This window comes from Pteropus alecto, unplaced genomic scaffold (assembly GCF_000325575.1).
Source record: "Pteropus alecto unplaced genomic scaffold, ASM32557v1 scaffold152, whole genome shotgun sequence".
NCBI lineage: Eukaryota > Metazoa > Chordata > Mammalia > Chiroptera > Pteropodidae > Pteropus > Pteropus alecto.
Genome location: NW_006432227.1, coordinates 338,982 through 354,055, shown reverse-complemented (window position 1 = coordinate 354,055; position 15,074 = coordinate 338,982). Strand labels below are relative to the sequence as shown.

Below are 15,074 nucleotides of genomic sequence, written 5' to 3'. Positions count from 1 at the left end.
AGGAATGATATAAAGCTTGTTCCTTCATAGTCACCAAATATTCCCGCTACCAAAGCTTCAGTTGTAGTAACTTATAAAATTACAGAGACTTTAGTGAGAGGTTTGTTCTAGATCAATGGAGGAAGAGCCTTAAAGCAGCGGTCCCCAACCTTTTTGGCCCCAGGGACTGGTGCTCCTATGAGAATCTAATGCCTGATGATCTGAGGTGGAGCTGAGGTGGTGATGCTAGTGCTGGGAGCGGCCGCAAATGCAGATGAAGCTTTGCTCACCCGCCTCTCACCTTCTCCTGTGTAGCCTGGTTCCTAACAGGCCACAGACCAGTTTCAGTCCACAGCCTGGGGCTTGGGGACCCCTGCCCTAAGATATATTGGGAAATAATATGAAGCTGGTCCTCTCTTCTCCTTTAAATCTGGTTATAGAGTTAAGAGGGAGGATTCACTAGTGAGAACAGTCTCTGTGATGACCAGGGTAGAAGCCACTGAAAATATAAATTATAAAAGTACTTTATGAAAAATGTCTAGTTTATGATTCTAATACATGATACAAGGGTCTAATTTTTTGTATTAAAACCTTGAAGTATTCTAAAGAAACATTCCTCCAACCTATGGTATGAGTAGAATGGAATGGAAAGAGATTAACTATACTTTCTTCTTCAGGGGTGTGTCCAGCAATGATTTCTCTTCTTTAGAGACTTTGTGTAAGAAAATCATTAAAGAAAAACAGGCTTTTGAAAGATTGGAAGTTAAGAAAGAAACTTTGTTGGAAATGTTTAAGGTAAATTGAACCATGACATATGGCATTTACTCTTACATCACTCATTAATGTTATTTGAAGTTGCCACACTGGGTTTTAGTGTACTAAGTCGAAGCTTGTCCTGTTCTTTATAAAAATTTAAGTGTTTCAAAACATGAAATATTGATATGTTAATATTCATACACTGCTTTGTGTACTTTGAGTTATATTGTAGCTATAGTACTTAGAGGTAAAAATTAAAGAAGGGTTTTTAAAAAAATAAATTTTTCCTATTTTCAGTACAACAAGTTCAAATGCCGGATATTGAATGAAAAAGTGAATACCCCAACTACCACAGTCTATAGGTAAGAATAGCACATGTCACTAAATACAACTAGTATACTTGTCATTTAAGTCTTTTATAAAAATTCCATTCATTTTGTCTTTAGGTGTGGCCCCTTGATAGATCTCTGCCGAGGCCCTCATGTCAGACACACCGGCAAAATTAAGACTCTGAAAATACACAAAGTGAGCAATGTGACTTTGAAGACTCTCTATGTAAATGTGTTTGTCTGCCATAGATATATGTTTAAACTTATCGGTTTCTCTTTCTACCATTTTTCTTTTGCATATGTAAGGGTGGATTTTTTTTCTCGTGCTGTCTCTTGACTGTGGGTGTTATATGTAGTTAGCTGTTTTTAGCTGAAATCCTTCCAAGCAGTGGCTGGCTGGCCATTCACCACCAGAGCACATGGGGATGTGTTGGGGGATTCACAAAATCACAGTTATGGGCCATCACGGCCCTAAAAGCATTGAGACTCAATGTCAGAGTATGTGCTTTTGCCCTTTGTGTGTCTCAGGTAACAATTACCCAAGTTGTTCTTGTTAAAACCAAGCTAATCCTGCCAGTGTCGTACTGGTTTATAAATATTTTATGGGTAATTATTAAAATATACTTTGTCATGAGAATAAGTGATGAAGACTCTTTTGTTGGTTATTTTTCCATTTTGGCTTAATCATTTGTGAGAGGAGCTTCTGTGGTCAGTCATGTTCGGGGAGCTGCGTTTGAGCAGGTATTGAGGGGTGGGCTCTATTGAGGGAATTAAACAGGCAGCTTCGTGCTACGGAGCGAGCACAGCTGTTCCCGCTCAGCCTCAGGGCAACTGTGAGATGTTTGTTTACTAAGTGTGCACTTTCTGTGCCATTTTCTTGTATAGGGGCTACTGTAAATTTGATTCATAAGGTGACTGTGAGAATAACTAACTCTTACAATAAATGAGATGTTTACAGATTTGAATATCATTTCACGATTAATCTGTGTTTTCAGAATTCTTCCACATACTGGGAAGGCAAAGCAGATATGGAGACTCTCCAGAGGATTTACGGAATTTCATTCCCAGATCCTAAGATGTTGAAAGAGTGGGAGAGGTTCCAAGAGGAAGCCAAGAACCGAGATCATCGAAAAATTGGGAGAGTATGTTAAAAACAAAAAACAGTAATGTGTCTAGACTGAGTTTTCTTTATTTTCACTTGAAATGTAGCTATATTAAGTACTAGGATTTGCCTTTTGAAGAAATGCTGTCACTTTCAAATATTGTACTGTGTCCTATATAAGATTTTAACTACTTTTATTGAGAACAAATGCTGATGACCTACAATTTTCAGTTAAAAAAGTATTGCAGTGTTTCATAGAGCTGGGAGATATTTTGGAGGTCAGCTGGTCTCACTGACGTATAGTAAAGATGTAGAAACTGAGTCACAGAAAGATTAATCTACTTGTTGCCTAAGCTGATGTAACGAGTACCAGTAGATTCTATGGTGTCATTTCCTTTATCCTCATACCTGTGAATGGTTTTTAAACTGGAAGTTAAGTTTTAGATGAAAACATTTCTTTCTGAAATTGTGTTCGCTCAGTGCCAGGCATCCTTGGTTGTTAGGTTATGAAGCTTGAGCCGGAGGTGGCATCCATGCCATGCTCCCTTGACTACTTGAAGTAAATTCCAGCAGTGATTGGTGGGGCAATCTCTGAAAAGTCTGACCATTTCAGAAGGGAGAGGTTAGGCAAGAAAATAGGAGGTGTGTTTCATTCACATGACCCAAAGTCACCAACTTTATCTCCGTTTTCTATTTTATTATCACTGTTTTTTTTTTTTCCTTATCTCCTTGCCACTCTTACTTTAAAACAAAACAAAACAAAAAAATGAAGAAAAATTAAAAACACCCAGATCTTAGAGCTTTAAGAAATTAAAACTAATAGCTTCCTTCTGTGGATAGAAGAGAACTAAGACCCGTGCTCCATGTCACTTTTGGGTAAACTTGACCAGATTCAGTAATGTAACAGGCAGAGGACTAAGTTGTAAAGCAACTGTAATCCTGTACCATTAAATTGCACGACAGAATGTCGACATGTTATCTTCAGATTGGGAATCAAATTTGATTGGCACAAATCAAAATAAGAGATATCATATTCTAACTCAAGAACACTGAAGTTTACGTTGATGTTATGTACATATGAGCATTCTTTGCTTTTCTCTTACCCAGGATCAAGAACTATATTTCTTCCATGAACTCAGCCCTGGAAGTTGCTTTTTCCTGCCGAAGGGAGCGTACATTTATAATACGCTTATCGAATTCATCAGGGTAAACCATACTCATTATTCTGCAGATTTAAGACATAAATTGATTTTATTAAATAAGGTCCACTAAAGGGAAAGATAATCTTGTATTTAAGAAGAAACATTTAAAGAATGAATAAAAATGAGTGTCTGAGTTCTCATAAAATGTTTAAAAACATTTTCTTCTTAACACATGATTTTGTCCACATGGGTGTGTACACAGGGGAGAAACCAGTGATCTTGAAGTGGGACTTATGACTCTTTAGACAGGAGCTCTGTGTGCTCTGACAATGCGTTTGTATTTTCCTGGAAAAGCGTTAGTCTTTACGTTGCTTTTTTTTCTTTGTAAATTATGAAGTGTTTAAAGCATACATCTATAGAGAATAGTCTCACCAATATCTGTGTACACACCACCTAATTTGACACATTTTTACATTGGACTATATCTGCTTCAGATTTTTTATTGAAGTAAACTAATACACATACAGTAACGGGGGGAATCTCCCCTGTTGGACCACTTTCTGGTCCATTTCCCTCCTTTCCTAGAAGAAACTACCCTTTTGAAGTTGACATGGATCCTTCTTATCTCTGTTGTTGTACATTACCCTATATGTATGTGTCCTAAATAGTTTGTGTTTTAAATTTACATAAATGAAGTCTCATTTGTATATTAGTCTGAACTGTGATTTTTAAAAAATACATACAGATCCAGTTATTGTCACTTGTTACCTGTTATTCCATTATATAACTACCACAATATGCCCAATCCTTTATTGGTGGACAGTGGTGAAATTTCTGATTTTTCCCGTGTTACTAATTGTGCTGCATTACGACAAACGTCATTTCGACGCTTAAGTACATGTGCAAGAGTTTCTTCTTTGGTATATACTTCCAAGTAGAATTTTGGATTAAAACTTGTATATCTCAAACTTCATTAGAGAGTATAAAATTGCTTTTTAAATTTGTACTCCCATCAGAAAAATAAGCATTTACTTATCTACACATGCATTCTGTTTTCTAACAGAGTGAATATAGGAAACGAGGATTCCAGGAGGTAGTCACCCCAAACATTTACAACAGCCGACTCTGGATGACCTCGGGTCACTGGCAGCACTATAGCGAGAACATGTTCTCCTTTGAGGTGGAGAAGGAACTGTTTGCTCTGAAACCCATGAACTGTCCAGGACACTGGTATTTAGCAGCTTTCAGTTTCTATTGATGATTTTCCCATGCTGCAATTAGCCCTAGATTGCTTTTCTTCCTTTGCAAGAATTTTTGTTAAAAACAAGCTATGTAATCAGAAGAGTATTTAAATGCAACGTTATTGTGGTATTAGAATTTCTTCTATGCCTGATTTGGTCCTCAGATCTATAGAAATGCAAGAATAGCACTGGGGTAATAGCAGTGAACAGGCAGAATATAAAACAGGAAGACTGAAATGTGGGGCATAGCAAATTCTCTAAGTTTTTCGTTTCTTAAAGAAACGGGTTCTATCAAAACCTACTGCTATGAGTTAACATCCTTGGGAAATCTTTGCCTTGTGGCTGCTCCTCTTCCTACCCTTGAAAGTTGGGTGAAGAACAGCTTGGGTAGGACTAGGGAGATCTGTGGCTCGGTGTCTATTGCTCCGAGAAGCAAAGGCCTCGAGGGCAGAGGAGGTGAGAGGAATCTCCACAAGGGAACTGGGTTGTAGGTCAGGGAACCGATTGAGTTCATTCTTAGTTTTCCCAGATTCTTCAAAGTGTCTGAAGCACCTTCGGACTAACAGGGATCTGAAGCACTTTGGGGAGAGACAGGAAAGCACAGGCCTTAGTTTCCACTGTTATACGCAATTTGTATAATGCTAAGGTGGTGGGTTTTTGTTTTTTTTTTAAATGTGCACCTTAAAAGCAGTGCACAAATTAATGGAAATATTGAGCACAAGGATTTGGCTCCAGACTTAACAGGAAGAAGTTTTTTATTCTCTCTTAATTATGGATGGTTGTTATAATTTATTTGCTGTCTCATTCATGCCAGTGCTTATACTGATATTTGACACCCAGCATTTGAGAAATGTTGCCTTTATGAACAATGAAAATCAGTGGCTTTTTGACAGCCTTTCATGTAATATTGCAGAAGCAATTTTTATTCCTGTATTAAATATCTGTGGGTTTTACTTTTTTCGTTAGCCTTATGTTTGATCATCGGCCAAGATCCTGGCGAGAGCTACCTCTGCGGTTAGCCGATTTTGGGGTACTTCATAGGAACGAGCTGTCAGGAGCACTCACAGGACTCACGCGGGTACGAAGGTTCCAACAGGATGACGCTCACATATTCTGTGCTATGGAGCAGGTATGAGACTCTGGGATAAAATACGCTGAAAGAAGTGTCAAGAAAGTCTAGGAAAATTACCGCTGTGTCATTCTTTTTTTTTTTATTTAAAGATTGAGGATGAAATAAAAGGTTGTTTGGATTTTCTGCGTACAGTATATAGCATATTTGGATTTTCTTTTAAACTGAACTTGTCTACTCGCCCAGAAAAATTCCTTGGAGATATTGAAGTCTGGAATCAAGCTGAGAAAGTAAGTGTTATTTTTCAGCGTGCTTGAATTCTATTTGGCTGAAATTGGCTTTCTCTGTAAGGTAAGAAAGCCAAGCCTCTTTAAATGGATAAAAGCAAAAGAAAATTGGAAATGGTTCATAGGTTTGAGTAAGCTAGTTTTTTTTCTGTATGATTTTGTATTTAGAAATGGTTGGATGTGTTTTCAGTCATTAAGTGTATTAGTATGTTCAGGTGGACAGAATGATAAAGCAGGGAATAGTGGCCCATGAAAGTAATTACTGTACCTTCATTCTCAAATTAGACTGGTAGAAGTTACAGATCAACAAAAATTAAAATCATTTTTGCTTTATCTTTAGCAACTTGAAAACAGCCTGAATGATTTTGGTGAAAAGTGGGAGTTAAACCCTGGAGATGGGGCTTTCTATGGTCCAAAGGTCAGTAGCAAAGTATATTTGATTAATGTGACTTTCATTTTTGAGTGAAGAAGAGATTACTTTAAGTTTTAAAAAAAGGGAAAATCAGCCCTAATACAGTTGTTGAGCTCAGCTTTAAAATAGGCAGCATCTCATAATAACCCAATCTTTGCTTCTTAGATTGACATACAGATTAAAGATGCCATTGGTCGGTACCACCAGTGTGCAACAATCCAGCTGGATTTTCAGTTGCCCATCAGATTTAATCTTACTTTTGTAAGGTAGGTTTCTTGTGTCTGCTCTGAATATTTTTTGTCAAGGACCTATTAAGGAATGAATACATATATATTCAGTTTTGTATGTATATACACACACACACAAAATAAAGGAAAACAAAATTTTTCTCTTTCTAGTCATGATGGCGATGATAAGAAAAAACCAGTCATTATCCATAGAGCCATCTTGGGGTCAGTGGAAAGAATGATTGCTATCCTCACTGAAAACTACGCAGGCAAATGGTAACTTTCATCATTGTTTTCTCCTGTTTTTGTCTAGCTGATGTAAATTGGCTCTAAAAAATGTCTACTGTCTAGTTTAGTTATATGATGGAAAGGGAGAATGATTCCAATTAGTTACTTCTAATTAATGCCAAGTATTCACTAAGGAATCACAATCTAAACCCAAATTTTTAGCTTTAAGAATATTTGTTATGAGTAATTATTTTTATTTCAGAACTTCATTTGTTGAATGTTATATAATACTTTCTAATTAGGAATTATTATTCAATAAGAAGCATATTTGTTGTTTTGATGGCTTTTCAGGTTTTGGGGTTTATATGGCTTTGATGTTTTCATCTGAGTAAACAAGAGTACTTTGGTTTACCTTGTTCAGTATTGTTGACTGTAATAAGTATTTTGACACCCTTTGGAAGCCACACATTTTTTTTTTATATATATATAATTGAAAGTATAGACTCCAAACTGATCAACAGTTTGTGTCTTGTTATGTTTTTGCTGGAAAGATATGAGCACATGATTTTATTTTTAAGCGGTTTTGCCTGGGCCCACAATTTGTAAAGGCAATTGAAAATAACACAACGTTATAAAACACTCATTTTATAGAGCCTGCCATATTAACTGTATTGATGCAAAACTTCTGCAAAATGTTATAAATTGGTTTTTTCTTACACATTGCAGTCATTTCAGTTTTATTTGTAATTTGGTTCTTGATGTTAGGAGAATGTCTCATACTTGTCAGTGAAATAAAATAATCTCTTTTCAGTTATGTTTTACAGAATCAAATATGGGAAACATTCTCTATGTTACATCTAGAGGACAGGGGATTATCAGCTAATTGCTCTGCCAAACCAATGGAAGGTGGGGAAAAGCCCACCATGTGGGTAGAATTTAGTGCCTATTCCAGGCTTTCCCCTGATGTAACAAAACAACTTAAAATAGAGGAATGATCAAGAGACACACAGGCCTGATGTCTGCGGCATTGGGAGGGTTTCACACTTGAAATACTGTATTCCCAAGGGAGGATTACAGATGCGGTCATCTTTTAATAAGTAATGAAAACACTCATTTTTACCAAATACCGTCACCAGTTATTATCGGTTACAATTTGCTGAATCCTGCAAATTGGATCTTGTATAAACTGAAGACAGTCTGTGTCCCCCATGAAGAAGAAGTAATAAAATAACACATGAACAAAACTTCTTGAATCACCAAGCGTGATTCTTTTACAGCTTGTTGACGCCTCTGGCAGCCTGTGCATGGTGTTCTGTGACCTGATATATTGAAGTGTGAGGCATAGTCCTGCCCCCAATTTGCTTTGCCGTCTGTTTAGCAAGACAAAACTTAAATCAGATTTTTCTTATTTAGGATTAGTTTTCTGCGCCTGGATCTCTCATTAGTTTTTTTTTGGAGTTTGAAAAAAAGCTATGTTTTTTAAAGTGGCACTCACATGTTTCAGGAAAAGATACTAAAGAGTAGACTAATAAATGTGCCATCTTTGTTTAGGAAAATCCACATTGAATATTTTTAATTTCTTCTAAAGGCCCTTCTGGCTGTCTCCTCGCCAGGTGATGGTAGTTGCAGTGGGACCAACATGTGATGAATATGCCCAAAAGGTAATCTGTAATAATGACCTTTTTTTTTTTTTTACGGTATTTTCAGTTTTATTATAAAATCACACACACAACAAAGATTGTCATAAGTCATTTCTTGGCTCTACTTGCATTCAGTACTTGCTCTTGAGCAGCTATCTTTGGTTTTACCATCTGACATGTTCCTTATGTCGTTTCGTGCAGTCTTTTTGTCCTGCCAGGTACTGCTTCTGCTATTTTTTTATGACTTTTCTTTAAATTTAGTATCTGTTATTCGGGTAAATCAAGCTGCTTATGATATAGAGAAATGTTACTATTTTCGATCTGTGGTAAGCTTGACTAGGTTATTTACTTCTTTAATGCTTTTCTCTGTGTTTCCATGATCAGAAGACATAATTTGGGTAGTGTTTAGTATTAGCAAATAGTGAATGCCTCAGTGTGCTATGTAAATTCAAATGTATAGTGCAGTTTAAGTTGCTCTTTGACTCAGAGTAATTTTGCTTCATTTTCAATATAAATTTCTTCCATTATTTGAAACTTTTTTTCAGGTTAATGGCACGCCAGACCAATGCTTTGCCCTACCCACCAAAAACTACCTTACTAGGTAGAAATATCTGTTCATACTTCATACCCGAAAGACTAGAACAATCTCTTTTTTTATGGCAACAATTCTATACTAAGGAATATTAAATTATTAAAAGTTGTGTTATAAAAAAAGCATTGTTTCAGAATCACAAGTTATAAGTAATAAATTGTTTAGTTAAAACAGGTGAAAATCTAAAATTCATTGAACAATCTTATAACATCAAAAACATGTTTCCAAATCATCAAAATAAATTGCACTCAGGTCTCAACCATCTTTAAGAAATAAATAAACTTTAAACACGCTAAATAGCAAAAGATTCAGACATACTGTATTCCTATTACTGCACACAGCAGTTTTAGTTCTAAATGATGAGAGTCAGTTATGTTCCATGGTTAATTCTTTGTGCTTCATCTTATATGCATTGTGAAGGCTCACACAGAAAGACGAGGTCTGTATTAGTCAACTCATTTCTCAGCTGGAAACAGTACTGACCTCCCTTCTCTCTGGGGGTCAGGTGGCATTTAGAATTATGCAGGGGTAGAGTTTTTACTTTGGGGTTTTTTTCAGTTATATGGATTGAAGTGGGGCACTACTGCTGATACTTAATGACTAGGGACCAGAGGTTGAACAGTCTACGGTTGTGGGGCCACTCCCCCAATTGCAGAATAGCCCAACTCACATGTATACAGGGCCATGGTGAGAAACTAAGACACTGGTGCTTTATTCTTTAAAGTAGGTTACAGTTGAAAATGTAGTCTTATCCTGGCACTTTAATAAACTATGTAAGAACCTTTCTGGAATTTGCATACTTATAAAAATCCCAACAGGTTCATTAATTAAGGATCATTAAGGCATGAACACCTGTTAGTGAAATACAAATGCTTCATTCACATTTTTCTGTCATATTGGTGGTAGTTGGTTGACAGGTTGATGAAAAATTAATCTGGTGTATTTAATTTATAATCAGTGCAATTTAATCTAGTGTTGCTTTTTTATAAAGGAAAAATACTGAAAACATTGTTTACTTAATACATGAAGACTTGAGACAATAAAGTGGAATTGGTATTTTTGAGGGAAAAAGGCAGCAGTGAATAATAGTAGCTAATGCAGTTTGCCAACTTTAAATTCCTGGAAGTTTATTTAGATGTCTCGATTTGATTTTGGCTCTAAGTCCTTTATCTGCCTCCTTCATTTAATGAGCTTCCTTTTCATCTTTGGGATGAGATTCAAGACACATGGATATACAAAGATGTGAGGAGAAAAAAACAGTTGTTAGACTGATTTTGACATAAGATGACAGGAGAAAAGAGTCTACATTTTATTAAGAATAAAATAATTTAAACCTAGTAATTTAAAGCAAGATTCTTTCATTTATGTTAATAACAAAATTATATATATATAAAATTATATATATAAAATTATATGTAAAATTTTATATATATATAAAATAAACCAACAAATAAATTTGTCAACATGTTCAAATCCAAAGTGAATTTAATAATTAGCTCTATAGAAATAGTTTCATTTACATGTGGTATATTATAGCCTGGTAATATGTGTCCATTCCCTAAACCATCAAAGTATCCAATATTTACAAATTACATCTCTTATCATATTAGGTTGAAAAACACCATTTTTGTTCTCATGTCCCCCATCAGACCTTTGGGAACATTAAAAGCCTGTCCCTTCATGTTTCCAGTGACTAGCTCAGTGCCCAGCACATTGCAGGAAGAGTGGCTGGTGAGCAAGGTGGCTCCATGAGTGGCTGGTGAGCAAGGTGGCAAGTAGAACAGGCAGTAAGTTGTTGGAAGTGGCTGAGATAGGACATGATAAGCTTTGCTTTAATCAAAAGAAAATCACTGCTGAGAAAGAAAAAAATTACTTTTAATATTTCTCAAACCCGATATTTTATTTTATTTTACTTACTCTTAGAGTTCTATTTAATTAGTCATATACACAGAATTATTAAAGAAATAATTAGTGTTAAAAGACAGTTTATATTCCATTTTCTAGGAATATGAAAGGAGCTGTCGTGATGCCTTTAGCCTATAGTTTGTGCGATCAACATTTTTAAAAAGTATTGGACACAAATGGCAGCAGTGGGTGGATTCCTGTTACCAACTTGCTGCCTATTTGAGGCATCAGAAATGTTATATTCTCTATTAAAACTGGACAACCATCATTGGATGTTAAATGTAGACCAATTATTTTCTAGAAGCTATATAGGGAGTTTAAGATTATATTTGCAAAAAGGATTTCTTTCCTTCTGTAATGTATGTTTTAAGACAGCTAATTAAATTTACCTTATTGATTGCCTGAATTCTTATTTTTAAGGATTTTCTAAAACATTCAAGAGCAGAATATGTTGTTTTGATTTTATTTTTATTGTAGGCCCGGGTCACAAATTAATGATGTATGTATTTTAATAATATGTTAACATTTCTTTTTTAATGCTTGCATGATTACACAAATTGCAGGTTAAATAAAAATCATTTAAGATAAAAATATTCTCATTTTAGATCTGAAGAATCCTATATCTCTATTTAAATAGGTACGGCAGCAATTCCATGATGCTAAATTCATGGCGGACGTCGATCTGGATCCAGGCTGTACATTAAATAAGAAGATCAGAAATGCACAGTTAGCACAGTATAACTTCATCCTGGGTAAGAAAGGAAGCTTACCAGAGAAAATCTGCCAAACCTTACGAGAATTCTGAAATCTTGACACTTAGACTTAAGAGAATTGTAGTTGTCAGTTTAGTTCCTTCTAATCCTGATTCTTACACTATTAAGTTTATTTAGTTAATATAAGAATGTAAAATTTTGGTGTGAAAAAATATTCTTTAAAAGTCTGTCTAAAAATTTTCTCCCCTTCACCTTTTATTTCTTCATATGGTTAAGTTTTTATTAAGTTTTAATCATTGCAAAGTGGGTTTTTTGTTGTCTTTTATTTTAATGAAGAGACTTTTAAATGGGTTTCCCTACTATACATGGTCACCTATATATTTTAATCAGAAGAAACTACAAGACGGCTTTGGGTCCTGGGATTTCTGTTGGAATGTCCAATACGAACCCTTCTATCTAAGGATTCTTATTGTCTTTTGTTTTAGTTGTTGGTGAAAAAGAGAAAAGTGGCGGCACTGTTAACATTCGTACAAGAGATAACAAGGTACACGGAGAACGTACCGTTGGTGAAACCATCGAGCGGCTGCAGCAGCTCAAGCAGTTCCGCAGCAAACAGGCAGAAGAAGAATTTTAATGAAGAACATTGCCCCTCTCAGCTCAGTGGGAAAGGATGAGCAAGTGTTGGCGCTAATCCAGAGCGTTAACTTCGTACGCTGGAAAACATTAATTTATACCGAACTCGGAATGGTTTGGCACAGTCTGCTTAGGTGACTACAGGGGAGCAACCTTTTTTGACCTAGACAAGTTTTAGACAATGTGTATTTGAAGGAGGTAATTAAAAGTGACACATTAAAATGATTTTATTCATTAAGTATCTGAGCACTGGAAATAAACCATGAGGAATGCTTTAGTGTGATCAGGGAGAACATTTTTGTAAATTTAATGCATTTGAAAAATAAAATCAGATTAGATTCAGACGAAAGACTAGAATTAGATTATGGTATAAAAATAAAAACTTTAAAATTCATATGTTTCAAAAGACTTCTCTGACCTTCACATACATACCACACAGGTACCTGGCACAAATTGCATGATTGTATTTATCTTTAATGTTTTATAACAAATATGATGTAAGTTTGGGGAGGGGAGCAAATCTGCAGTGCATATTCTCAGAGTGGGATATGGACTAGGCACCTCCTTCTCGGTCCCAGGATAACTTAATCTTTTAGGGGTGTCACTTTTACTTTACTTCTTTTTTAATATAAACCTTTTAAACAATTAAAACCAACCATGGATCTAATGTAGAGTAGATTTGCACAAATTTTTAAGATAAAAGATGAGTCTTCAAAGAAATATATGTTTATGGCAGACTATTCTGGGCCATCGAGTCTCTTATTAGACAAATTCCTTATTTTCATAAGGGATAATTTTTGAACTTTTCTACCAGCAAATGGTGTTTCAAAGAACACCACAAAATAAGGAATTCCTTATGTGGATATATATGAATTTCTCTTTAATCATTTTTAAAAGGCAACATCTTGGCAGTTTTTTAATAACCCTGCCATTATGTGAGCAAGGGTCACGGAAAAGCAAAGCCAATTTGCATAGATCAATTCTCACTTTAATAGAGGAGATATGATCTTTAATCATAGGGATTTTTTTTTGAAATTTTATAATTAAGGCTTGCTTTATGACTCTCTTAAGACTTAGGCTTTGATAGGTTTGTAATTAATTTTCACGTGTATCTTGAGAGAAACTATTTAAACGAGAACTTTGCATTTTCAAGTCATGAACCAAAATTGCTGAATCATTTTTAAATAATATATTTGATCATTATTATTTTTTTTAAATTCACAGTATCTTAGTTTGGATTTTTCTTCAGTTAAAAAAAAAATTATATTACAAAATCATTCTGTAGTCCAAAGACCAACTATGATTTTAGCTACATTTTTCATTTCCTATTTTATACCTAAAACCACAAATGTCTTATGTATTAACAATTTCCTTGAGATATTTATAGAAGCTTTATAAACCTTTCAAAGCTTAAGATATAAAATATATTTTAAAGACATAGATTGGCAGGACTGGGAACCCAACAATCCTCTTTGTAACAGACACCTTCTTAGCTTAGTCCTTGCTTCCAGCGGAAGCATTAAAGGACCACCACTAAGGGCTCTTCCAGTTTGTGGGCTTATTCCATCAAAGCTCTTTTCTCTGCAGTTAGTTTGTTTTGTTTCTTTTCTTTTCCTTCTGTTTCCTAGAGGGCAGAGACTGTTCTATTGACTTACTCATCTGTTGTTCCGATATATAACAAGAGTTGAAAGAACCTAACTGCAAAGCCTTTATTGAGCATCTAGTCTATTGAGAGTTATCTTGGCAGTCAAATATACAGGAACGATTTGAGAATAATGACAACAAAGTTGGAATCACTATGTGATAAATTCTGTAAAGACAGATTTTATAAAGTAAAAAATAGGTACCAAAATAAAGTGTAGGTATCAAAATGTGTAAAATCGGTACCAAAACTAAAATCTGTAGATACAGATTAAGTCAGGAATACTGAGCAGTCAGATTATAGGCAAGTGAAAAGGGTGAAGGACCTAGAATGGTGGCCTGAGGTCACACTCGAACCCCTGTGACCTCATGTACCCAGTGAGTCCTCTCGCTTCACTTCTTCATTTCAGCAATGGACACCTGCACCGGGACTGCTAGACCAGTGCTTTTCAAATTGTACTGGGCCTATGAATCACCAGGAAATGGTGTGGAAATGCAGGCTCATTCAGCAGGTCTGGTCTGGGTCCTGAGATACCGCATCTAGTAAGCTCCCAGTTGATGCAGAGGAGCACACCTTGGGGTAGAAGCTCTCCTGCTCTGACTTGACTTCTCTCTTCCTCCTTAAAAATAAGTCAAATAGTAATAAAAGGCTTATAAGAAAATTAGAGCCTCTTGTCCTCGTGACCTTCCTGGGATTCCCATTCTCTCAGGCGTATGCCTCTGTTCCTGTTTCTAAACACTATTGCTCTCCTGATTCATCACCTTTAGAACCCCTCTATTAACTTCTGTTTTAGAAGGTGAGGACTTTAGTTCACACCCTTGTATTTCCTTCCTCCATACTTCTAATATATCTTGATTTTTTGTTAAGTCCATACTGTGTCTGTTACTACGTCCATAAATATGCTCTATGTCAAATCGTAGTCTATGATTACATTTGTTCTAATATAACCTTCATTTCGTTGGACTTAAAAAGTATCTTTCTTTTAAAGTATTTTCTTCGAATATCTGACTTGAGCACCTCTGTTTTAAACATTTCACTACAGCTCTTCCAATAAGTCTAATCTTTTTTTTCCAGTTTTATGTAAGTTTAAGGTGTACGATGTGATGATTTGATATACATAAATATTGAGTAAGTTTAGTTAACACCTCCATCCCCTCAAATAACTGCCATCCATAAG

At 35.5% G+C, this 15,074-nt stretch overlaps 1 protein-coding gene across 1 annotated transcript in view; it reads left to right on the top strand.

Annotated features, from left to right (window-relative positions):
• TARS (threonyl-tRNA synthetase) overlaps window positions 1–12,649 on the top strand; it is a 25,295-nt gene extending 12,646 nt beyond the window's left edge. The window contains exons 5-18 of the mRNA XM_025043543.1: window positions 588–774; window positions 1,033–1,097; window positions 1,182–1,260; window positions 2,060–2,206; window positions 3,274–3,372; window positions 4,372–4,538; window positions 5,516–5,678; window positions 5,771–5,908; window positions 6,246–6,323; window positions 6,483–6,583; window positions 6,716–6,820; window positions 8,361–8,433; window positions 11,547–11,661; window positions 12,108–12,649. Coding sequence (XP_024899311.1) covers window positions 588–774; window positions 1,033–1,097; window positions 1,182–1,260; window positions 2,060–2,206; window positions 3,274–3,372; window positions 4,372–4,538; window positions 5,516–5,678; window positions 5,771–5,908; window positions 6,246–6,323; window positions 6,483–6,583; window positions 6,716–6,820; window positions 8,361–8,433; window positions 11,547–11,661; window positions 12,108–12,256 — 1,666 coding nt within the window. The 3' untranslated portion in view covers window positions 12,257–12,649. The remainder of the gene's footprint in view (window positions 1–587; window positions 775–1,032; window positions 1,098–1,181; window positions 1,261–2,059; window positions 2,207–3,273; window positions 3,373–4,371; window positions 4,539–5,515; window positions 5,679–5,770; window positions 5,909–6,245; window positions 6,324–6,482; window positions 6,584–6,715; window positions 6,821–8,360; window positions 8,434–11,546; window positions 11,662–12,107) is intronic.
• The last annotated feature ends 2,425 nt before the right edge of the window (window positions 12,650–15,074 follow it).